This window comes from Eumetopias jubatus, unplaced genomic scaffold (assembly GCF_037043125.1).
Source record: "Eumetopias jubatus isolate StellerSeaLion01/CBP00866 unplaced genomic scaffold, mEumJub1_p1.0 scaffold_2, whole genome shotgun sequence".
NCBI classification, from domain to species: domain Eukaryota; kingdom Metazoa; phylum Chordata; class Mammalia; order Carnivora; family Otariidae; genus Eumetopias; species Eumetopias jubatus.
The window spans coordinates 37,060,782-37,087,490 of NW_028274808.1; the positions used below are offsets into that span (position 1 = coordinate 37,060,782).

The 26,709-nt window shown below is 39.5% G+C and overlaps 1 protein-coding gene across 1 annotated transcript in view; it reads left to right on the forward strand.

Moving 5' to 3' along the window:
* Nucleotides 1-7,099: 7,099 nt before the first annotated feature.
* The window catches only part of IDO2 (indoleamine 2,3-dioxygenase 2), a 56,420-nt gene continuing 36,810 nt past the window's right edge, over nucleotides 7,100-26,709 (forward strand). The window contains exon 1 of the mRNA XM_028124116.2: nucleotides 7,100-7,232. Coding sequence (XP_027979917.1) covers nucleotides 7,134-7,232 — 99 coding nt within the window. The 5' untranslated portion in view covers nucleotides 7,100-7,133. The remainder of the gene's footprint in view (nucleotides 7,233-26,709) is intronic.

Below are 26,709 nucleotides of genomic sequence, written 5' to 3' on the forward strand. Positions count from 1 at the left end.
GAAATCAAAAACAATGGCAGCAGGATTAGCAATAAAGGGAAATATGAGCAGTATTAAGGCAACAGGACCAGCAAGACTGATGTTCTCTCGTATATAATGGAAATGACTTCCAGGTTTCTAGCTGGTCACCTGTGGCTACAGAAGTACCAGGGCCAGGTTCAAGGACATTCAACTTCTACAGTCACAAAGGGTCTTGCATACAGAAAGGCTTAATGTTTGGCTTAATATTCTACTGTCAGTGTCTTGAAATTCTGAATAATTTTGAACAAGGGTCCTTACCTTTTCATTCTCCATTGGCCCCTCACATTATATTGCTGGTTCTGAGGGATACCATTCACCAAGACATGGAATAGATGAGGCAGATGAGTTTTGTTATTATGAAAGAATAAATTGATAAATATAGCTTGGACCTGTCATTAGTTAGTGGGTTCTCTGCTCAAGATCTTGAGCTAGTCGCTGGAGATTTTAAAAGCCTTTGCCCCTGCCTTCATGAAAGTTATCTAGGATATGTGCTATGTGTTAAGATTTTCATATGAAGCTTCTATAGAACAGTCAAGTGAAGACATCTAGCAGACGGCAGAAGAGATCCAACTAGAAACAAAATGTTGAGAATCATCAGTCTAGAGATGATAGCCAAAGTCTTTGAATGGATGAAGTCACCAATGGAGAGAGGACAAAGTGAGGAGAGGGAGGCTGGAATCTGAACTATGGAGATCACCAATAGTAAACTGTAACCAGAATTAGCAGGAAAGAATAACCAAAGCAGGGAAGCCCTGCCCCTATGGTTAGTAGTGGTGAGTTTATTTTATTTTATTTTTATTTATTTTTAATTTTTTTCCTTCCACCTCCCCTAGGAGTGGTGATTTTATTTATTTATTTTGTTTTTGTTTTTGTTTTTTCCTGAGTTGATGTAACTTTGTCTTGTTCACCTTTACTGCTTACTCCTGCCCTCATCTATACTCAGATCTCCCTTTCCTTCTTTCGGTTTCTATTAGATTTTTATAATATCAATGGAGTGTTTTTTTCCCCTTTGAAATGAGAACAGCTGCCTTGAATCTTTTCTTCAGAACTTGCATCAACAATAAACTTCAACGTGGAGACCCAGAGTTTGGTTTTTCTGTTTCTTCAGAAAGTCTTCCTATCCTAGTGAAACCCACATGTCACTTGGCAGCAGTGGGCACGTGACTGAAATCAAACACTGAAGACACTGCTAGTACCTGCTGAGCATAGATCTCCAGGTGAAGATAGGCAGAGATTTTCATTTCTCCTATTTTGGAGCTTCCCAATGTCCCACCCACTCCTGGTTCTTTAACCCCCTTCTGCATTCTTCTTTTCCTTCCCCAAGCTCAGGACACATCACTGGGTGCCCCTCTTCTTGGGAGAGACACCTATGTTCTGTGGTTAGTGTAAACAGTCTTTGTCCTCACCTACCCAAGTGCCCTGGAACCCTGTTCATGTGTGTTGGGACAGGCAAGGAGGTCAGCAGAAGCCGCAGGATGAAACCACCAGTACCCTCACAGGAATAGACTTTCTCTTCCCAGCCCTGCCTCCACAGATTACAGGCGGTATCTCATACTCCTCAGCAACTTCTCTCTCATGGTTTTAATCATAACGATCTCAAGTAGTTCTCTTTTCTCAAATATCACATTAGACTCTCAGAAAATATGAAGTTAAGAACTACTGGCACTGGAAATCATGAAGGATAGCCACCCATGTAAACAGCTCTATGTGATGTATTCATCCTGAACAGATGGGCTTTGTTAGAATAAAACATCCCTATCATTCAGCCCATCCTTGAGCATTCACTGAGGAAGGATAAAAGGAGCACATACTTAGTCGGAAACTTCAATTCACAGCCCACAACGTTAAAAGATCACATAAAGAAAATGGATTATTAAACAAACTGCTTAAACAAAACATTGCTGCGTGCCTGGGTGGCTCAGTTGGTTAAGCGACTGCCTTCGGCTCAGGTCATGATCCTGGAGTCCGGGGATCGAGTCCCGCATCGGGCTCCCTGCTTAGCAGGGAGCCTGCTTCTCCCTCTGACCCTCTTCCCTCTCGTGCTCTCTATCTCTCATTCTCTCTCTCTCAAATAAATAAATAAAATCTTTAAAAAACAAACAAACAAAAAACATTGCTGATACCAAAATAAAAAATAAAAATCACTATCCTTAACAAATGCACATTGAAAGAGTGGAAAATTATTAAGTTCCAAAGAATATTTTTGGCATACAACAAAGAGGGGAAAACTACTGAGTCTTCATAATCCAAGTGTGACACTATAAACGTAGAAGATAAAAAACAAATATGACTCTGGTGTCTACCCTTCCGTCACCCGCCCCTCCGTCATCTTTGTGCTGAGCCCCTTTCTGTCAGTTCTCCCTGCTGCTTGCCCAGGTCTCTGTCCTTCACCTTCCGAGCGTGCTCCCCTACCGTCACCCCCTCTGCACCCCTACCCCACATGCACACAGATCCGTCACCTGCTCTGCACCCCCTCCCCCGCGTGCACACCGACCCACCAACCCCTCCCTCATGCCCTCCCCCGCATGCACACGGACCCATCACCCCCTCCTTCCGCGCCCTCCCCCCGCGTGCACACGGACCCGTCACCCCCTCTTCGCCCCCTCCCCCACGTGCACACGGACCCGTCACCCCCTCCCCCTGAGTCCTCCCCCACGTGCACACGGACCCATCACCCCCTCCCGCGCCCTCCCCTGCGTTCACCAGGACTGGTGATTTTAACGTCAGATTGTCTATGCTCCAGTCCTGAATCCACCACTTAACAAAAAATACGACCTTAGGCTTTTACTTAAGTTTTACAAGCTTCAGTTTCTTCAACTGAATTATGGGAATAATAGGACCTAAGTCACAGGGCTGTGTGAGGGTTAAATGAGATAATTCATGGAAGAAGACTTGTCACAGGAAAACTCAGTGAGTATTAACTGCTATTTTTTTCTTATTATTTTTAAGTACAATCAAACCAGAAGGAACAGATGTCCTAGCAAATGTCAAGAAGAGAAGAGAATTAAAAAAAAAAAAAAGTGGGGGCGGGGGGGAGAGAAGAAAAGGCAAAATGCCAGATTTCCGCATGGTTCATCAGAGAGGACTGAAAAGTCCCACCAAATTTACAAACAAAGAAGGGATTAATGAGCTGTACAGGAGTAGTCCCAGTGTACCAGCACTGTTTGGGTTGATTGTTTGTGACAAGTCAGATGAACTTTACCAGTTTGAAACTGAGACTAACTATATTTGAAATTGCCACCATTAAACATATAAATGATACCTTGGGGCATCTGGGTGGCTATGTCGGTTAAACCTCCGACTATTGATTTCAGCTCAGGTCATGATCTCAGGGTGGTGAGATTGAGCCCCACATCAAGCTCATGCTCAGCACAGAGTCTGTTTGTCCCTCTCCCTCTGAACCTCCCCCTGCTCGTGGTCTCTCTCGCACTTAAAAAAATAAATAAATAAAATCTTCAAAAAAATAAACATATAAATGGTATCTTAAAAATTTCAATTGTGAATGTTTTCCTTTTCTGAATACCCCTCGTTCCATTTCCAAAAGGCCCTAATACCCAGAAAGACAAAGAACCCTTGTTGCACACTGATACTACCGTAATTGGTGGGAAAGCTAATTATATAGAACACAAGACTCTGAAATTCCAAACCTTTCTCTTAGGAGGGGACATTCCTGTGCACAATTATGTTTCACCGACTTTCTCTTAGTAAATAAGAAAGATGCCAGGCAGAGCTTCATGGGCTGCGTGGCCACTATGTTCCTTAGGGCAGAGTAAGTCTCTGGGGCGGGGCCAGTACAAACTTCTACCTGGCATCAAGAATCAGGTTCTAAAAATATGGGGTCCACCAGGAGACTCTGAGAGACAACTCATTTAACAAACACTTCTTGAGCACCAGACACTGGACACATGCTGCTAAAGGAAGATGCAAAGTTGGGTATGAATTCTTCAGTAAGCTTACAATCTAACAGAAAAGATGAGATGAATGTGTTAGTAACTGTCAAACCAGGAAGAACTTGAATGGGACATGAAAAAGTCCAAAGTGATTGTAGAATTTTGCACAGCTAGAAAGATGATAAGGGGTCCAGCAATGGACATTATTGAATGCCTGATCAAGAAAACTTGAATTTTATTTAATTTACAGTGAGGGGCTCTTTTTTTTTCCTTAGATTTATTTATTTATTTGAGACAGAGAGAAAGCATGGTGGGAGGGGCAGAGGGAGAGGGAGAGAGAATCTCAGGCAGACTCCACACTGAGTGCAGAGCCCCATGTGGTGCTCGATCTCATAACCCTGACCCTGAGATCAAAACCTGAGCTGAAACCAAGAGTCAGATGTTTAACCGACTGCACCACCCAGGCGCCCCACAGTAAGGAGCACTTGAAAGATTTTCAGGTAGGACCTGAGATGTTCACTGACCCACAAGTACCATAAGATCTAAACCTTGGGAGCCAGAAAGTTCAAGACTGAATATTCAGAGTTGGGAATGTGGGTATATAGAATTGATGGCTAAGATCAGATGGAAATACATAAGCACATTGAAGTAGAGAATAGTTGTAATAACACTACAAATATGTACATGTTCAGCGTCAAAATAAAAAAGAGGAATCAGTGATTGAAATAGAAAAGGATATAATCAGAATTTTTATAGGAAAGAAAACCAGAGAAACATATTAAAAAAGGATTTCCAGAATGAGATGATAAGAGCATGAGAAAAATAGCATTTACTGTTTTCTGATAAGTGCTTCACTTAATGGTTTCTCATTTATTTATCCCAAAATGTCTCTGGGATAAATGTTACTATTTCCTACAGAAGTGGACAAAGAGGCTCAGAACTTTAAGCCACCTGTTGAAAAGCCTCATAGCAGATAGGTGATAGAAATTCACACTCCTACTCAGCAGGTAGGCCCGGCTGAGTTAACAGTGAGAAATTCTGGACTGAGAGGCAGCAAGTCAGAACTCCAGTCCAATTCTTCTGTGCACTTCCAGGATGACATTTGATAAGTCATTTCACTCCCGTAAATTTCAAGCTTCTCATATGTTTAGCGAGGGTGTTGAACTAGATCATGTACTCTATAAAGTTCCTTTTTAGTTCTGATATTTTATGAGTCTATGCTTTTATAGCGTTACAGTAAATTCTGGAGAGGGTGCAGAGGGAATGGATGCAAAATAACATGACTAGCATCAACAAAAATAACTGGGACTTCTTTTCGTCCAAAAATGAAGGCGAGAACAAGATGATTAAATGTATAAAGTTTGAGAAATTGGATTTAGAAGGCATAGGAAACAATTTCAAGACTGGCTGGATAGGGGGTTGAGGGAAAGTAGATAACTGAAAATGGCTCCCAGGTGTTTGATGAACCATAAATCAATTAGGCTGCTTTTGACATACAACTTTTAAAGTTGAACCTTCCATGGTAACTGTTCAATGAATGATCAGAGAACTTCCTGCTTTTAGCATTTTTTAAAAAGGTGTTATTTATTTATTTATTTATTTGAGAGTGAGAAAGCATGTGTGATGGGTAGGGGGAGGAGCAGAGGGGGAGGGAGAGAGTGGAGGAAAGAATCTCAAGCAGATTTCGCACTGGAACCGGACTTGGGGCTCAATTCCACCACTCTGAGATCAAGAGTCCCACGCTCAACCCTGAGGCACCCAAGCACACCTTAGCTTTTCTATTTATCTTAGAGAAGGGGAGGAAAGGGAAGTTCTGTTTAGATAAATTAGCTTCCAAAGAAATCTGTTTATGGGGGAGGGGGAGCACCTGGGTGCTTCAGTTGGTAAGCGTCTGACTTTGGCTCAGGTCATGATCTCTGGGTGTTGGGTGTTGGGATGGAGCCCCAGGTAGGGCTTCCTGCCTGGTGGGGAGTCTGCTGGTCCCTCTCCCTTTCCTTCTGCTCCTCCCCCAACTTGTGTGCCTGTGCTCTCTCTCTCTCTCTCTCAAATAAATAAATAAAATCTTTTTTAAAAAGCATATCAAATAAATTTGTTTACAACTTTATGACCCAAGTTCAGGGCCCATTCGGCAAAAGGCAGAATGTTCAGAATTTCCATAGTGCAGCTCTATGGCCTGGAACTCATAACTGGGTTATGGGTTCCATAGTTAAGTGAATTCAAACTGTGATGGCACTTTTAACAGACAGCCTGGTATCCTGATCTGGGGAACACAGCAATGGCTTGGAAGTCAAGATGCCTCAGCTCTAGTCCTCCCTCTGCCAATAATTAGTGGAGTGACAATAGACAGAGTTATTCACATGTGTGTGCCCCAGTTACTAATCTGTAAAATCAGTAAAATTAGTAGGTACTTCATAGGTAAAGTCACCTATCTTAGCGGTAGGTTCTCAAAAGATGGTAGGTAAAGGTAGAGGGTTAAATCAAATCATCTGTTCAGGCTCTTAAGTTTGTTAACATCCACTCCCTCATTCGTTAAACTTAAAAATATGTATGTCCTCCTTGTTGTGATTAAAGATTTTGAAAAATGATTAAATATTATTTCTTAAAGAAAATCAAAGCAATTGTATTTTAGAGTATGTCATTCAGTGTGTTAGAGTATGTTGTTGTTCAGAACCCTGTGAGGTTCTGGCATGCATTTAGAGTCTTCCTCTCCTTGCCAGTCAACACCAACCACTGGAATATCTGTCTAAATGTAACTAACTTCCAGTTTTAATAGTTTACTCCTCTGGGATAAAGACCCAGTGTGTCAAAAGTCATTGTGGACCAGGTTACTGTCTGGGTATTTGGGATCAGCCATGACCAAAATTCTAGTTCATTTTTCCTTTTCCAAAGGAGAACATATTTGTGTCTGGATTTAAAACCAATCTTTTTTTACTACACCTGTGTGGAAAAAAAAAAAAAGGAGAAATTTGTTTTCTGCTGTGGTTTTACCTGTTTGTTTTAATCAGCAGTTTATTATTGTTTACTCAGCCTTGTGTCAGAGAAAGTTCATGGCAGTCGGAATTCAACCTCAGACCAAGGTTCTTCTCTGTTGCTGAGGCACTGCAGAATTAACTTCAGTGGGAAGATGCTATTCTGAAGCTCCCTTTCCCTGGATCTTTGATATATTTGGGGTAGTGGGAGCTCAGGAACTCAGGCTTTAGTGTAGATACTTCAAACAAAATTATGGAGCCTCCAAGTCAGAATTTGAAGACAACACCATTATTATCTTTAGGAAGATTTCACATTTCTGAAGATTATGGCTTTCTTCTTCCACATCCTCTGGTAAGTATAGAGCCTTGGACCAGGCAGAATAGGTTTCTTGAGATGCTGATTTGTTCCTTCTTTTGTATGCTTAATTTATGTGGTCGTCAGGGGACAGGTGATCTAAATACCTGTGTAATCATGAACAAAAGAAAAGTGATAGCACAGCACAGCTCAAACAGAATGTTTTAAGGCCAGCTGTTTTTAATAGATTGTCATCCACTCAGTCCAGTAAACTTATGAGCAAATCTGTAGTTACCAAGGAAAAGACAGCACTTATAGATCAATTAAGGAAGCAAGTCAGTTTATCTTGGCTTGCTAGTGGGAGAACCAAAAGAACACTGGAAGCTGTGGGTACTTTGGGCTTTGGTCGGAGGAATCAGATATTCATAGACATTGCTGAGAAGAGGAAGTAAACCTTGAGAACTAGCAATACCTATTTCCTAATTGTACTGAAGGCACAACCTGTAATACAATTCTGTTTCATCACTTAACCTTTAACAATACTGTTTAATTCTCTGAATGGGGTCCGAAGCCTAGAATGGTAAGACTGTAAGAGTGCTTAGAAACCATCCGGTCCCAACTTCCTGCTTTTTATATTTGAGCTTGCTGAAGTTCAAAGGAAGTGACTTGCCAAAGTCATATTAGTGTTGAAAGCAGAACTAGTACTCAGGGCTCTTAACATCTTTTTTTTCTACTACGTCATAGATAAGGGCCAAAATTACTTGGTTGAGAATCTAAGGGTCCAATACTGAAGTTATTACAATAACTTAATAGATCCAATTTCCCCACCCCATAAGCCTAATTTGTCATTTAACTGTGATTAAAGAATGTCTAGAATTCAATGAGCTTTTATTGAATACCCCCTCTAATGCTTATTTACTTTCAACTGTTATTTGAGGAAACAGATGAAGATATCATCTATTCATTGGTCCCAAAAGCTGTTTGTAGAGCTGTTAGTTGAGAGAACAAGCCACAGATCTGCAAGTAACTTGAACATTAGAAGTAACGACTTCAGGGAGTTAGGGAGAGTAGAGTTGTAGCCCAGAGTACAGATTGTATTCTCTGACTGCCACTATGGTGACCAAGAATTTGCTTTTGCCAGGGACTGAAGGGATTCCCAAGATGTGGGTCTTTCAGGGGCTAAAGCAGGAAAGTCCTGGGCAACCAGAATGTGTCAGTCATTCTGACTTGCACTTACTAACTCTTGTAACCCTGTGTGAATCACAAGCATTGCCTGACCCTGTTTTCACATGGAGTGGATGGAGATCTAGTGCCACTCCTACTGGATTCCTGTGGAATGAAACATTTTAATAAATCCAGTGAAAGACTAGAAGCAATTCTCCTGACCTTCAGTCCAGTGCTCATTACAAACTCCACTGTGTGTGTAAAACTTGATTTGGGGATATTCCCATCATCCCTCGTTCACAAGAAAGAAAAGGCTAACACACTCTTACTGAGATTAAATATATACACGAAGCAGAGGAAAAATAATCTTATAAAGTATGTAACTTTATAACACCACAATGACTGAGTTCCCCTCTGTGTTTCCTTTTTGATAAATAAGAAAACTAGATGAGAAAGAATAACAGGTATCAAGTGCTTGTGATGTCCAGAGCCAGATCCTGACTGTCTTGTGATTTGGTTAATGGATAACCCCTTAGAAGAAATTTCCATTTCTGACTTCATATAAAAAAAATTCCCTGGCAAATCGGGCCTCCTTTAGAGTAGTCATATGTCAGATTTCTGAAAATGTGATTCTGTGTTTCAGTTTTACTTTCCTTTGAATTGTGTGAAAATTGTAAACATCTCTATTTCTGGGAAAAGCTGAGAGGAGGAAGTTTTAATCAGAAGCTGTCCCAGGTTGCTCCATCCATCAGGAAGGATTTTGTCACCGGTGGTACCAGGCAACAGAGGTGTTGAAACTGATCACAGATTAGGGAATGTATGTCGCTGACTTTGCTAAGGCCACAAAGAGGTTTTGCTTTCCTTTAGTTTAAAGGAAGGTGGTGGGAGAGCTGTTCTGTCATGTCAACTAGCCCAAAGATATTCTTTTTTATTTTAGGTCATTACATTTTTTTATTATTAGGTTATGCTAATCACCATACATTATATCATTAGTGTGTGATGTAGTGTTCCATGATTCACTGTTCGTGTACAACACCCAGTGCTCCATGCAGAGCGTGCCCTCCTTAATACCCATCACCAGGCTAACCCATCCCACCAACCCCCTCCCCTCTAGAACCCTCAGTTTGTTTTTCAGAGTCCATCGTCTCTCATGGTTCGTCTCCCCCTCCAACTTACTCCCCTTCATTCTTCCCCTCCTGCTATCTTCTTCTTCTTTTTTTCTTAACATATACTGCATTATTTGTTTCAGAAGTACAGATCTGTGATTCAACAGTCTTGCACAATTCACAGTGCTCACCATAGCACATACCCTCCCCAATGTCTATCACCCAGCCACGCCCTCCCTCCCACCCCCCATCACTCCAGCAACCCTCAGTTTGTTTCCTGAGATTAAGAATTCCTCATATCAGTGAGGTCATATGATACATGTCTTTCTCTGATTGACTTATTTCACTCAGCATGACACCTTCCAGTTCCATCCACGTCGTTGAAATCTTGCAAATGGCAAGATCTCATTCCTTTTGATGGCTGCATAATATTCCATTGTGTATATATACCACTTCTTCTTTAGCCATTCATCTGTCAATGGACATCTTGACTCTTTCCACAGTTTGGCTATTGTGGACATAGCTGCTATAAACATTGGGGTGCACGTACCCCTTCGGATCCCTACATTTGTATCTTTGTGGTAAATACCCAGTAGTGCAATTGCTGGATCGTATGGTAGCTCTATTTTCAACTGTTTGAGGAACCTCCATACTGTTTTCCAGAGTGGCGGCTCCAGCTTGCATTCCCACCAACAGTGTAGGAGGGTTCCCCTTTCTCCACATGCCCGCCAACATCTGTCCTTTCCTGACTTGTTAATTTTAGCCATTCTGACTGGTGTGAGGTGGTATCTCATTGAGGTATTGATTTGGATTTCTCTGATGCTGAGCGATGTTGAGCACTTTTTCATGTGTCTGTTGACCATTTGGATGTCTTCTCTGGAAAAATGTCTGTTCATGTCTTCTGCCCATTTCTTGATTGGATTATTTGTTCTTTGGATGTTGAGTTTGATAAGTTCTTTATAGATTTTAGATACTAGCCCTTTATCTGATATGTCATTTGCAAATATTTTCTCCCATTCTGTCGGTTGTCTTTTGGTTTTGTGGACTGTTTCTTTTGCTGTGCAAAAGCTTTTTATCTTGATGAAATCCCAATAGTTCATTTTTGCCCTGGCTTCCCTTGCCTTTGGCGATGTTTCTAGGATGAAGTTGCTGCAAATGAGGTCGAAGAGGTTGCTGCCTGTGTTCTCCTTTAGGATTTTGATGGACTCCTGTCTCACGTTTAGGTCTTTCAACCATTTGGAATCTATTTTTGTGTGTGGTGTAAGGAAATGATCCAGTTTCATTCTTCTGCATGTGGCTGTCCAATTTTCCCAACACCATTTGTTGAAGAGACTATGTTTTTGCCATTGGACATTCTTTCCTGCTTTGTCAAAGATGAGTTGACCATAGAGTTGAGGGTCCATTTCTGGGCTCTCTGTTCTGTTCCATTGATCTATTTGTCTGTTTTTGTGCCAGGACCATACTGTCTTGATGATGACAGCTTTGTAATAGAGCTGGAAGTCCGGAATTGTGATGCCACCGGCTTTGCTTTGCTTTTTCAATATTCCTCTGGCTATTCAGGGTCTCTTCTGTTTCCATACAAATTTTAGGGTTATTTGTTCCATTTCTTTGAAAAAAGTGGATGGTATTTTGATGGGGATTGCACTGAATGTGTAGATTGCTCTAGGTAGCATTGACATCTTCACAATGTTTGTTCTTCCAATCCATGAGCATGGAACGTTTTTCCATTTCTTTGTGTCTTCTTCAATTTCTTTCATGAGTATTTTATAGTTTTCTGAGTACAGATCCTTTGCCTCCTTGGTTAAATTTATTCCTAGGTATCTTATGGTTTTGGGTGCAATTATAAATGGGATCGACTCCTTAATTTGTCTCTCTTCTGTCTTGTTGTTGGTGTATAGGAATGCCACTGATTTCAGTGCATTGATTTTATATCCTGCTACTTTACTGAATTCCTGTATGAGTTTTAGCAGTTTTGGGGTGGAGTCTTTTGGGTTTTCCACACACAGTATCATATCATCTGCAAAGAGTGAGAGTTTGACTTCCTCTTTGCCGATTTGGATGCCTTTGATTTCTTTTTGTTGTCTGATTGCTGTGGCTAGGACTTCTAATACTATGTTGAATAGCAGTGGTGATAGTGGACATCCCTGCCGCGTTCCCGACCTTAGGGGAAAAGCTCTCAGCTTTTCCCCATTGAGAATGATATTGGCTGTAGGTTTTTCATAGATGGCTTTTATGATATTGAGGTATGTACCCTCTATCCCTATACTCGGAAGAGTTTTGATCAAGAAAGGATGCTGTACTTTGTCAAATGCTTTTTCTGCATCTATTCAGAGGATCATAAGATTCCTGTTCTTTCTTTTGTTAATGTATCACGTTGATTGATTTGCGGATGTTGAACCATCCTTGCAGCCCAGGGATAAATCCCACTTGGTCATGGTGAATAATCCTTTTAATGTACTGTTGGACCCTACTGGCTAGTGTTTTGGTGAGAAGTTTGGCATCCGTGTTCATCAAGGATATTGGTCTGTAATTCTCCTTTTTGATGCGGTCTTTGTCTGGTTTTGGGATCAAGGTAATGGTGGCCTCTTAAAATGAGTTTGGGAGTTTTCCTTCCATTTCTATTTTTTGGAACAGTTTCAGGAGAATAGGTATTCATTCTTCTTTAAATGTTTGGTAGAGTTCCCCTGGGAAGCCATCTGACCCCGGGCTTTTGTTTCTTGAGAGATTTTTGATGACTGCTTCAATTTCCTTAGTGGTTATAGGTCTGTTCAGGTTTTCTATTTCTTCCTGGTTCAGTTTTGGTAGTTGATACCTCTCTAGGAATGCACCCATTTCTTCCAGGTTATCTAATTTGCTGGCATAGAGTTGCTCATCATATGTTCTTATAATTGTTTGTATTTCTTTGGTGTTTGTTGTGATCTCTCCTCTATCATTCATGATTTTGTTGATTTGGGTCATTTCTCTTTTCTTTTTGATAAGTCTGGCCAGGGGTTTATCAATCTTGTTAATTCTTTCAAAGAACAAGCTCTTAGTTTCGTTGATCTGTTCTGCTGTTCTTTTGGTTTCTATTTCATTGATTTCTGCTCTGATCTTTATTATTTCTCTTCTCCTGCTGGGTTTAGGCTTTATTTGCTGTTTTTTTCTCTAGCTCCTTTAGGTGTAGGGTTAGGTTGTGTATTTGAGACCTTTCTTGTTTCTTGAGAAAGGCTTGTATTTCTATATACTTTCCTCTCAGGACTGCCTTTGTTGTATCCCAAAGATTTTGAACAGGTGTGTTTTCATTTTCATTGGTTTCCATGAATTTTTTTAATTCTTCTTTAATTTCCTGGTTGACCCATTCATTCCTTAGTAGGATGTTCTTTAGCCTCCATATATTTGAGTTCTTTCTGACTTTCCTCTTGTGATTGAGTTCTAGTTTCAAAGCATTGTGGTCTGAAAATATGCAGGGAATAATCCCAAACTTTTGGTACTGGTTGAGACCTGATTTGTGACCTAGGATGTGATCAGTTCTGGAGAATGTTCCATGGGCACTAGAGAAGAATGTGTATTCCGTTGCTTTGGGATGGAATGTTCTGAATATGTCTGTGAAGTCCATTTGGTCCAGTGTGTCATTTAAAGTCTTTATTTCCTTGTTCATGTTTTGCTTTGATGATCTGTCCATTTCAGTCAGGGGGTGTTAAAGTCCCCCACTATTATTGTATTGTTGTCAATGTGTCTCTTCGCTTTTGTTATTAATTGCCTTATATAATTGGCTGCTCCCATGTTAGGGGCATAGATATTTACAATTGTTAGATCTTCTTGTTGGATAGACCCTTTAAGGAGGATATAGTGTCCTTCTTCATCTCTTATTACAGTCTTTGTTTTAAAATCTAATTTGTCTGATATAAGGATTGCCACCCCAGCTTTCTTTTGGTGTCCATTAGCATGGTAAATGGTTTTCCACCCCCTCACTTTCAATGTGGGGGTGTCTTTGGGTCTAAATGAGTCTCTTGCAGACAGCATATTGATGGGTCTTGTTTTTTAATCCAATCTGATAGCCTGTGTCTTTTGATTGGGGCATTTAGCCCATTTACATTCAGGGTAACTATTGAAAGATATGAATTTAGTGCCATTGTATTACCTGTAAGGTGACTGTGACTGTATATTGTCTGTGTTCCTTTCTGATCTATGCTGCTTTTAGGCTCTCTCTTTGCTTAGAGGACCCCTTTCAATATTTCTTGTAGGGCTGGTTTCATGTTTGCAAATTCCTTTAGTTTTTGTTTGTCATGGAAGCTTTTTATCTCTCCTTCTATTTTCCATGACAGCCTAGCTGGTTATAGTATTCTTGGCTGCATATTTTTCTCATTTAGTGCTCTGAAGATATCATGCCAGTCCTTTCTGGCCTGCCAGGTCTCTGTGGATAGGTCTGTTGCCAATCTAATGTTTCTACCATTGTAGGTTACATATCTCTTCTCCCGAGCTGCTTTCAGGATTTTCTCTTTGTCTCTGAGACTCTTAAGTTTTTCTATTAGATGTAATAATAGAGGTGTTGACCTATTTTTATTGATTTTGAGAGGGGTTCTCTGTGCCTCCTGGATTTTGATGCCTGTTTCCTTCTCCACATTAGGGAAGTTCTCTGCTATAATTGGCTCCAATATACCTTCTGCCCCTCTCTCTCTCTTTCTTCTTCTTCTGGGATCCCAATCATTCTAATGTTGTTTTGTCTTATTGTATCGCTTATCTCTCGAATTCTGCCCTCGTGATCCTGTAGTTATTTCTCTCTCTTTTTCTCAGCCTCTTTATTTTCCATCATTTGGTCTTCTATATCGCTGATTCTCTCTTCTGCCTCATTTATCCTAGCAGTTAGTGCCCCCATTTTTTATTGCACCTCATTAATAGCTTTTTTGATTTCGACTTGGTTAGATTTTAGTTCTTTTATTTCTCCAGAAAGGGTTTCTCTAATAACTTCCACACTTTTTTCAAGCCCAGCTAGTATCTTTAAAGTCATAATTCTGAACTCTAGGTCTGACATCGTACTAATGTCCGTATTGAGTAGGTCCCTGGCAGATGGTACTACCTCTTGTTCTTTTTGATGAGGTGATTTTTTTCGTCTTGTCATTCTTCCAGTAAGTGGTCGTTTCTCTGTTCAGAGAGTTGTTGCTACTCTCTTCTTCGATCTCCTGTTGAGTTCGTAGGTGTTCAGAATGGTTTGATCCCTATTCAGCTGAATTCCTGAGACCAGACAAAATCCAGGTCTCCTACTCCTCCGCCATCTTGCTCCTATATTAGCCCAAAGATATTCTTTCAGGAAGCTTAGATGCTTAGTATGAGTATTTCCTTCAAAGTCTCTCTGAAGAAAACAGTCAGCCTAATGAATAAGCAAATATTGTGGCTTTGGGGGGGGGCTGGCTTCGTTTTAAATACTCTACCCCACTGTTTCTATCCACTCTCAAATATTTCCAGGGGCTAATGTTTCAGTGTGGAAAATGTGTACCTGTCAGACTCCTGTCCGTAAATACGCCACAAAAATCCTTTGCCAGGTCATGTGTCCTGTGACTGTGTATGAGTGTTTGGGTGGAGGGAGGTAGGAAGTAATTTTTCTTCAGACATAAAGAATACAAGGAAATCAGTTTAGTAGGAAAGGAAGGGCATAACGGTAGATTATAGCCATAGTTTAGATTGGTATGGAACAGAGATCTCCAGTGTTAGGCTCAGGAATTTGGATCTTACATCTGGCACAAACCAACTGGTGTTTGAATATCTTCCCAGCAGAATGTTAAGTGAAGGGTGGGTTAGAGCAACAGTCCCTGGACTGCACACCTAAATCACTGATGCCACAGCCCCACCCCAAGTGTTAATTCGGAATCTCTAGCTTAAGTGGCTCAGTGCTTGGAAGCTACAGAATGCATTGGGGACAGTGCAGGTCCAGGTGAGAGATGAAGGTCTACACTTGAGAGGCTGGCTATAGAAGTAAAGGTGTCATGGCTATAAGAAGCACTGAGTAGAGCTTGGAAGTAATTCAAATACAAAACCAAAGGATGCTTCTATGACCATAAACTTCTTGTCAACTATTTACTTTGATCCACCATTCTTACAAGGGCAGGAAAAACGCTTGATTCTTTCCTTCCTTCCTTCTTTTTTTTTTTAAACAGTTCTGAACTAAAGAGTTAGCTCCCAGGCATCATCCAGAAGTGACTCATAAATGAAAAATAAATGATGGAATTAGAATATCACTGTCTCTCCAAATGTACCAAATGTAAGGCATAGCTGCCACAAAAAAAAAGGCCACGGACAGCCACACTTCACTTTTCACTCCTGCTCCAAGTACCTCTTGATAGCGGACTGTTTTCAGGCACTGTGGTGGATGCTGGTAGCGTGTGAGAGAAATCCAGTCCTGCTCCTGCAGTTCTGGTCTACTGGGGGTGCTGCTCTAACGGGGAGGACAGGATGGTCAGTGGAATCAGAGAGTATGCGACAAGATTGCCATTAGGGGAAACCTCCTAATCAGAGAAGAGCTTTGCTGAACCTGGCCTAAACGAAGGGCAGCGCTGGGCAAGGGAGAAGACAAGGAATTTGGAGCTGAGGTCAGTTGTGAATCAGGTGTTTTCCCTGCGTTCTAATCGTCTTTGGAATTTGGGCTGGGCTTTCCCTCAGAGGAGGGAAAAGATGTGATCAGACCAGCTCTTGTTAAACAGGTTCTGAAGAGGGGTGGTGGGGAGGCACTTCTGAAAGGCAAAGTCTGGAAGGCGGCAGGTATTGGAGAAGCAGTGACAGCCTGGAGGTAAAGGCACCAGCAGGAATGGAAAGGAGGCAGGAGCATGAGATCTCCCATCTGGAATGGCTGGGAGGATGCTTTCTGTCAAAAGGATTCTAGTGCTGAAGGGGAATTTAGCTGAAGGAGGTGGACTATAATGCTAAAGGGTCTACAGGATGACCTGTAGGCAATGGTAGAAGGGGCTAAAGTTGTTGGAGAGAAGAGAAGCTTTAAGGACGGAAGGCAGAATTGGAAGTTCAGAGGTGATTCTGGTGCACACCAGAAGTGATGGGGAAAGCTTCCTGGAGAAGACAGAACTTGAGCAAGTTTGCAAGGTTAATTGGTAGGTTTGGATAGACAGAGAGGACTCCCTGACATGGTCATCATACCTAGACATAGTTTTAATGTTCTTGCTATTGGTTTGTCATACTTTATTTTTCTTCTGGATTGTTTTGGTAGCATTACTTACCATTTATTTGGGGTTTTTCTTAGTTTAATTTTGATCAAAATATTTATTAAACATATTCTATGTGCAAAAAAAAAAAAGGAATATCAGCATCTTATCAAACCCAGTGAAATAAGGGATGGAGGAAAGAATTGTCAAAGGTGGCTCAGAACTGGACACAACACATCTCCTAATAGAAGTGCACATTCCTCACTGCCTATGAACTATTCTTGCCAAAAGTTCTAATGAGGTTGGCAGTGCTTCTGATGGCTCAGCGTTCCCAAAGATGATCTTTGTCCAGGGCTCAGAAGTTCTCACTGTTTGGCAATAAACCCCTAACTGATTCTCCAGCAAAAACAACAACAACAACACACACACACACACACACACACACACACACAAAGGAAACAAACTGAGGGTTGCTGGAGGGCAGATGGGTGGGGACATGGGTAACTGGGTGATGGGCATTAAGGAGGGCACTTGATGGAATGAGTATTGGGTGTTATACACAACTGATGAATCACTGAACTCTATATCTGAAACTAATGGTGTATTATACGTTGGCTAATTGAATTTAAATAATTTTTTAGAAAAAAAAAGGAAAAGGGAAATTGTATGTGTGCCATGGAGCAGGAGCAGGACTGGTGCCAGTAGTCATGGCAATGCTGGGAACTTTATTCTTTTTTATTTTTTTGAAAGTTTTTTTCATTTAAATTTTAGGCAATTAACATACAGTGCAATATTGGTTTCTGAAGTAGAATTCAGTGATTCATCACTTACATATGACACCCTGTGCTCATCATAACAAGTGTTCTCCTTCATACCCATCACCCATCTAACCCACCCCTCACCCACCTCCCTCCATCACCCCTCAGTTTGTTCTCTATCGATAAGAGTCTCTTAGGCTTGTTTCCTTCTCTCCTTTTTTTCTTTTCCCCCTTACCTCTGTTCATCTGTTTTCTTTCTTAAATTCCACATATGAATGAAATTATATGGTATTTGTCTTTCTCTGACTGACCTATTTCATTTAGCATAATACAATCTAGCTCCCTCCATGTCGTTGCAAATGGTAATATTTCATTTTTTTTTTGATGGGTGAGTAATACTCCATTGTGTGTGTGTGTGTGTGTGTATACCACATCTTCTTTATCCATTCATTAGTCGATGGACATTTGGGCCCTCTCCATAGTTTGTCTCTTGTTGACAATACTGCTATAAACATCTGGGTTCTTCCCATTCCGTAGGCTGCCTTTTGGTTTTGTTGTTTCCTTCACTGTGATGAAGTCCCAATAGTTTATTGAACTTTATTCTTTATAGTAATCAAATAATTATTTGGGGAAAGTAGATACATATATTGTCCTGTGGAAATTCACAACCTTGATGGAAGCAGTGGACTCCAGATGCTTAGAAGGAGGAGTAGAATAATTGCCTCAGTACTATTTTATAGCATTGGAGGCTGTAGTTTTCAGACAGAAGTTGTAGGAAGGAAATATTCAAATATTTCCCTGAGAAATTATCGTCACCTCCCTAGTTTCCAGGGCAAGTCTGATCATGTTGAAGGGGGTTTGAGGCAGTGATGGTAATATAGTAGAGAGAGAGACAAAGAGATATGATTATGTAATAGTTCAAGTAGGTCAATAAGGAAAAATGTGGATGGGGCATGGATATCTGTGCCAAAATTAAGGAACCAAGAAAGGGGGGCGCCTGGGTGGCTCAGTCAGTTAAGCTGCTGCTTTCCCCTCAGGTCATGAGCTGGAGTTCGGGGATCAGCCCCGCCTCAGGCTCCCTGCTCAGCGGGCGTCTGCTTCTCCCTCTGCTCCTCACTTCACTCTCATGCTGTCTCTCTCTCTTTCTCTCAAATAAATAAAATCTTAAAAAAATAATAATAATAAAGGAAACAAGAAGAGCCAAAGGGGAAACCGGCAGACAGAGATAAGGAATTAGAAGCAGGGATAGCCAAGACCGTCCTCGGTCCTCTGGAAACTGGAGTTTTAAACAATGATGCCACTTAGAGTTTTCTGGTGCAGGATATCTCAGCTGCAGAGAAACATGCGACAACACGGGGAGACGAGCTGACGGATGCTAAGAAAGAATGAAAAAAATAGGAAAACACAAATATGCTCCTTTCATTCAAAATGAGGCTCAGGGCATTTGTTAGTTTCCCAGGACTGCTATGACAAAATTACCACCGTTTTGGTGGCTTAAAACAACAGAAATGTATTCTCACAGAGTGCTGGAGAGCAAGTCTGAAGTCAGGGTGTCGGCCAGACTAGTTTCCCTCCAGAGGCTCCACAGGAGAATCCTTACTGGCCTCTCCTTTCTTCCCATGGCTCCACTCTCTGCGTCAATCTTCACGTGGCCTTCTTTGTGTCTTCTTCCTCCTATGTCTTCTCTTCTTGTCACTGGAGCCACCTTAATCGAAGATGATCTCATCTTGCAATCATTAACTAAACTACACTTTTTTTCAGATAAGGTCACGTTCACAGTTTCCAAGTGGCTCTATCTTTCTTTCTTTCTTTCTCTCTCTTTCTCTTCTCTTTCTCTCTTTCTCTTCTTTCTTTCTTTGTTTCTTCCTTTCTTCCTTCCTTCCTCCCTTCCTTCTTTTCTTCGTTTCTTGGTGGAGGCATACATTCAATCCACCATGGGGAGTGAGATGAAAAGATAAAGCATTAGAGGTAGAGAGGTGCCTGAGCAACCAGAACTACGATTGTCCTAAGACCTGACCACTCACGCCTGGGACAGTGAAGACAATGAAAAGCAGAGTGCAAGATATCAAATGGTCAACAAGCCAAGGGACAGTTGAATATCACTGACCAGTTTTGTCAGCATAATGTTAGCTCATGTTCACCAAATGACCTCGATATTCTGAAGAAAAGTCACATCCTCTGCTGTAAAATTGTACCTTTAAGGTCAGAGGAAAGCTGGAATATGATAAAACATCATATGGGCAATAATTACGTGACCACGGTTATGTGGGAAAGAAGTGTCTTGTGCATAAATTTAAAAGGCTATGCTAGAACCATGTTGCTGAAACTGTGGCCTTTGCAGTAGGAAGAGGGAAGAGGAGCAAAGACATATTCTTGAAAACGCATGAGTACCAAGAAATTTGACTGTGTTTTTATTCTCTGGAAATAAAAACAAAAATTTCATGTTGTGATGATAATTTGCAATTGAAAGATGTTTCCATAAAATCAGATTTTAGTTTCTTTCTTCGTTTTTTTTTTTTTTTTTTTTTTCCAACTGAAGTCTTTGGATCTTTGGGAAATTATTCTCTGCGGTCCATGATGTTTCTTCTTTTAAAACAATTCTAGTTAAGAAACAGTGGATAATTGATATGACAAATTCTGATTAATGGCATAGGCAAGCTCTATACTAGTCGTATTGATTTGAGTTTGAATTCTAGCTGAAACTCTTAACCAGTATTATAACTAACAAGTTGTATTTAGTCTCTTTGAACCTGATTTTTTCTATGTGAGGATAACACTTCATGGGCATGCTGCAAGGACGAAAGTAAGAAATCAGTAAAGGTTAGATATTACTGATCTGTAAAGCCCCTTATAATTCTGACACTCTGGTTTGAGTCTAGAACTCAATTCTGGGCCAAATCAGGCCCTGGGGCTTACTGACAACAGGGTAAGTTAGGACAATACAGCCCAGAATTTCTAAATCATGACCAATTTGAAATAGAATATTTGATCCCATTTCATACCATAGTTATGCCAATATTTATCAAACTATGCTTCTTAGTTTGCTTTTGAAACATGGTTACCATGAATATCTCCCAACTACTTTTAATAACATCTTATGGCTTTATTATTGATTAAATTCTTTCAAATACATATAATCTCAGATTAATAAATCCCATAAATTGACAATCCACTGTTTGATATTTTACTTCACATTTCTTTTTACTGTTTATTTACTTTTATCTTTAGAAATTGGGAGACTACTGAAGTATGATGGCTTATCATTAGCCACAATGAATGATTTTATGGAAAAATGTTCTAAATGTGGCTATTTTATTACAAAATTAATAAAAGCATATTAAATAAATATTGGAAAAATTTAAAAATATATAAAAATTATTCATAGCTCCACCACAGAATCAAAATACCTTTGGTGTTTGAGGGCAATTTACCTAAGTGTGTGTATGTTTGGGTATGTGATTATGTGTGTGTGTGTGTGTGTGTGTGTGTGTGTGTGTTTGCAAAGTTGTAAGGTTGTAATCCTGTTGTATATCCAAACCTGTGCTCTGCATGTTTAACCCGATGCTATAAAATAAACATTTGCTTAAAATTAATCAGTCTTAATAACATAATTTTAATGCTTTCATCAAATCCCATTTGCACAATATAACACTGCAATTTTAATGGCATTGGACTGGGGCGCCTGGGTGGCTCAGTGGGTTAAGTGTCTTTTTTCAGCTCAGGTCATGATCCCAGGATCCTGGGATTGAGCCCCACATCGGGCTCCCTACTTGGCGGGGAGCCTGCTTCTCCCTCTCCCTCTGCTGCTCCCCATGCTTGTGCTCTCTCTCTCTCAAATAAATAAATAAATAAATAAATAAATAAATAAATAAATTTTTTAAAAAAGTAAAAATAAATAAATGGCATTGGACATTTGGGTTAGTTTCAATTTCCTCTCATAAATAAAACCGATACATAAAAACTTGTGTGTTTGTTCCACCCTTGATGTTTTAATTCAAACCAAACCATTTACACAAAAATTCTGTTACTTGTTCCTGAAAATATCTTTTCATCACTAGCTAATTTTGAGGGCAGTTGTTTAGAACTCTTCCGCATCCTACCTTCTAACCTCCAACCATTTGCTCTCTCTCTAGTGTCAAATTAATGACCTTCTCTGGATTTACTATTCTCTCATTTTTTTTTTTACTGGCTTTTTATTCATTGTTTCAACTTAGTATTTTTTCTCTATTTTCTACATTTAAGGGCACGTAGGTAGATGCTTAGAATACAATAGAAGACCAAAACAAAAGATTTGGGCGTCTAGATAGACTAGTTACTTTAGTGCCAATTAAAAGTTATTGTTTGTCTAGTGTTTATTATGGGGAATGACTGTGCTCCCATTCTAGGTGGAGAGAGGGGCGTGAGAAGGTGAACTGCTCTCTATGGGAGCTGCTATCCATTGCTATTCAGCTTCTGTCTCAAATCTATTTAACCATCCCTCAGGGAAAAAAACAAAAACGAAAACAAAAAAAGAAAAAGTAATGAAAAGAAAAGATTTATTATTGTCAAGTCCTTTCTCTTTCAAAGCGCTTTAGCCATACTTTGGTATGTCCTCCAGCAGGTTACGAAAATATTCTCTCCAAACATCTTCTATATTCTTTGTCTGGTTCTCCTGATTTCATGTATAATAATAACTTTCTAATGTTAAAATATACTCACAACAATGCTCAAAATTGATTGGTCTTTTGACATACTATTGAATTCAGTTAGATAATATTTTGTTTAAGGATTATCCTTTTCTTTTTTTTAATTTTATTTATTTTTGAGAAAGAGAGAGAGTGAGTGGGGGGAGAAGGAGAAGCAGACTCCCTGCTGAGCTGGGAGCCCGATGTGGGATTTAATGCCAGGACCCTGGGATCATGACCTGAGCCGAAGGCAGATGCTCAACCGACTGAGCCACCCAGGTGCCCCAGGATTATCCTTTATCTATTCATAAATAACAGTAGTGTTATTCTTTCAAGGACTACTCCTGAAGTTGTTTTCTTCATAAGATTCATTAGATGCTGTCTCATTTTTTTCTATGCTCCACACAGAAAATAAATATGTCCTGAGACCTCTTGAGACTAGAGAAATTTTAGTAAGTTTTTAACTTCATTTTCTATTTTTTTCTATGCTTATTGATTCATTTAAGTTTCCTACTTCTAAATAAAAAAAAAGATCTTTTAGTGTTCGAAATGGCGATTCAATTCATTCCTGTATTTCATTAAGAGTTGAGTTTTTCTTATTTCCTATTATAATCCCTTTATAATATATGATATAATAGTAGTAATTACTATTTAGTAAATGCTAACTTGGTACTCTGCCTGTGTTGACCTTAACTACATTTTTCTCACCTGAGCCTCACAATAATCTTCACTAGTCACAAATGATTCATTTGAGAATGAGTGGATTCAGCTTTATCTCTGAAATGTATTTCCTAGCTATCCACCCTCATGTAATCCACCATTATTTTCCCTTGGGCTTTTGCCTTCTACCTTGTCTCATTTCCACTTTTGCCCAGCTATACAACACACTGCACAGCAGTCAGAGTGATTTTTTAAAAGGAAAATCCAGCCTCCTCACTCCGATCTTTAAAACTATCTTTCTACTCTTTAGAACAAAACCAAATGTTTTGGTGTAGCCTACAAGGTCCCTCATGCTGCTTACCTATCTCTTCAAAGCCATCTGGTAATTTCTTTCACCTCACTTGACTTTGTTGCAATGTCAGATTGCTGCTTTCTATTGACACAAAATCTTTTATTTCATTTATAGCCATCTGCTTACAATATTCATATTGTCATCCAGCTTTGCTGATATTTCCCTGGTTTATTTTTACCCAAACTTTTATTTTTAAACTTTCTGTGTTATTTTCTTAACTGGAAGTTTTAGTTAACTTAACCTAAGTGCTAATCTAAAAGACTTTATTATTCCTATAAGATAGATCCTTTTAGAAGTCTACTCTATTTTATATTATAAATGTGTTGAGAAAAATTATCCATAATAGAGTAAAAGGGTAGCTGTGGTTCATTTAATACCATCCTGGAGCCCTAACAGTTTCACCTGAGAATTACTTAATCATCTAAGGATTGTCCCTTTGTTTGCTATGCTACTTACTATTAATTATGGCCCAATCTATAAGGTTACATATTAACCTGATTGTTGTACAAAAAGCTACAATTAATTTCTGTTGAGTAGAAGATATACCCCTAAAGTTACAGACATTAACTGGATCATTGTTATTATTAAGCCTAATAATTTGATTTCAACATTCTTTTTTTAAAACTCTGTGAATACCCAGTTTAACAAGTGCTTTTGAACCAACTTTACCATCCTGCTGATTTCCTCATTAAGGAACCAAATGTATTTTGGACATACATTCTCTATTTGTGTGAGTAATTTTTTTTAACTTTTTTGAAAATTATACTTTGATAGATGTGTAAGTCTAGCAAAAGAATAACATAAAGTAGGAAATTGGTTTTTATAAAGGAAAGAGGGCCAAATATTTCATTATCTATGTCCATCTTAGTCCTGGAAGTTCCAGTTACTGGAATGCGAGTTATGAGAAACACACAAAGTTTCAATTTGATGGTTGTAACCATCTCCCATCCCCCTATGTCCACTACTCTGAGGTGGTATTAACTGCACTGAACTCTGAGTCAGAGGAGGTTGTATAATCTCAGGAAAGCGGAAAGCCATCCAACAACTCTGGGCTTTATTTCAAGATGGAAATGAGATAATACGTTCTTTTGTTTTATGATTTTATTTATTTGAGAGAGACAGAGATAGTGAGAGAGAGCACAAGCGGGAAAGAGAGGGAGAAGCAGGCTTCCCACGGAGCAGGGAGCCCGATGGGGGCTCGATCCCAGGACCCTGGGATCATGGCCTGAGCCGAAGGCAGACACTTAAGGACTGAGCCACCCAGGCGCCCTGAGATAATATGTTCTAACCCAGAACATGTACAACGCAAATGTAGATGGATTACAGATGTAAGCATCAACAATTAAACTAGAAATAGCCTAAAAGAAATACGGTTGGGATGAGAAGAACTTTCTAAGCATAATGTAAAAACCCAATGGCATAAATGAAAATACTGGTCCATTTGACTACCCTGTTGTGAATGTCTGTTTCACACACCTACACAAAATGCAATGATCAAAGCATATGAAAAGATATTCAAACTCGTTAATAACCATGGAAGGGTTAATGTATACAATAGTATGATAGCATGTACAGTTTCTGGAAAACTACATAAGAAACTTGCAAGTGTTGTCATTACTAGATGGGAGGATGAGAATTAGGGTACTTTTACTTTCCATCTTATAAATTTTGTGCTTTTGGACTGTTTTACCATAAACATTGATTGCATTATTTTTAATCATTTCCAAAAGAGGTATATTTCTTGTGAGGTTAATGTTTATTAAATATTAAAATAATTATAGGGCGCCTGGGTGGCTTAGTTGGTTAAGCATCTGCCTTCAGCTCAGGTCATGATCCCAGGGTCCTGGGATTGAGCCCCAAATTAGACTTCCTGCTCAGCGAGGAGATTGCTTCTCCCTCTCCCTCTGTGTGCTCACTCTCTCTCTCTCTCTCTCTCTCTCAAATAAATAAGTAAATAAATCTTTAAAAAATTATTATAGAATTTTAATGCAATAATATAATACATATACTATCTTAAAAAGCATAACAGGGGCACCTGGGTAGCTCAGTTGTTAAGCCTCTGCCTTCGGCTCAGGTCATGATCCCAGGGTCCTGGGATCGAACCCCTCATCTGGCTTCCTGCTCGGCACGAGGCCTGCTTCTCCTTCTCCCACTCCTCCTGCTTGTGTTCCCTCTCTCGCTATCTCTCTCTCTCTGTCGAATAAATAAAATCTTTAAAAAAAACATATATGTATTATTTGTTTCTGGTGATGGGTATTAAAGAGGGCACGTATTGAATGGAGCACTGGGTGTTATATGCAAACAATGAATCATGGAATACTACATCAAAAACTAAGGATGTAATGTATGGTGACTAAGATAACATAATAAAGTAAAATTTAAAAAAAGCATAACAATATGAAAAAAAGTTTGGTAAAGCTAAGCTGGTATTCCCATTATATATCACATACTATAATTACAATTATAAATTTATGTAATTTTTCTGTTAGAAAATCAAGAAGCGGTTTTCAACCTTCCCATGTGAAGAATCTTTAATCCAGCAAATCCACTTTCAGAAATTTGTTCTAATAATAAGAAAATATCCAAAATTACATGTATAAGGATGACTGTTTCAGATTTCTTAATAGGGAAAAATTAAAAACAATTAGTAATATGCATTAATAGAATACTGGAATACCATACAAGTTTTAAAACAGATGTGTTAGATATGTGTGAACTGACAGAAAAGGGTGCTATTTCATGAAAAACTCATCAGCTAATCCTGTCTCCTACCTTGTAATTAAAAAAAAAAGTCTGACAATGAAAAAATAATTAACAATTCAATACTTTCTTCTGTCTCTAGAGGAAAAGCTAAAAAGAAATGCTACAATCTTAATAGATTATGAAATATCTTTAAAAACCTTTCTCCCCTTCTTGATCATTTTCAAGGTCCCCACATCAGTGGTTTTCAAACTTTGGAGTACATCATCTTCACCTGCAAGGTTTGCTAAAACACACACTGCTGGGCCTCACCCCAGAGTCTCTGATTCAGTAGGCCTGGGGTGGGGCCTGAGAATGTGCATTTCTAACAAGTTCCCAGGCTGTTGGACTAGGGACTACACTTTGAGAGCCCAGATGATTGCAAAAGCTCATGATTTTCTTGTGTTTGTGGGTGATATACAGAAACTCAAACATTAGAATTTTTGATTTTTTTTCTTTTTTTCTAATTTTTATTGAAATTCTATTTAGTTAACATACAGTGCAATATTGGTTTTAGGAGTAGAATTCAGTGATTCATCACTTACTATGACAGTGCTCATCACATCAAGTGCCCTCCTTGATACTCATCACTGGGCAGCCCCTCCCCCACCCACCTCCCTCCATCACCCCTTGGTTTGTTCTATGTTTTTAAGAGTCTCTTATGGTTTGTTTCCCTCTTTTTAAAGAAAGGAGAGGAAAAAACAGGAGGAAGGCAGAGATTCCTCTGGGAATCTAAGGGAAAAGGAAAAGGAAATACTCCACTGCAGCCTAGCTGAAGGCAAAAGGTAGTATGTAAGGATTTCCATGCAGGTGAGGAAAGCAGAAATCCAGGATGCCTCCATTTAATTTTCAGAATAGGATTCCTTGTCTAGGCATCAAAGAAAGAAGGCTGGAGGTGATGATTTGGTTACAACTTTCCTTCTTAAAATCCACTTTATTTTTTTAATTTATTTTAAAGATTTTA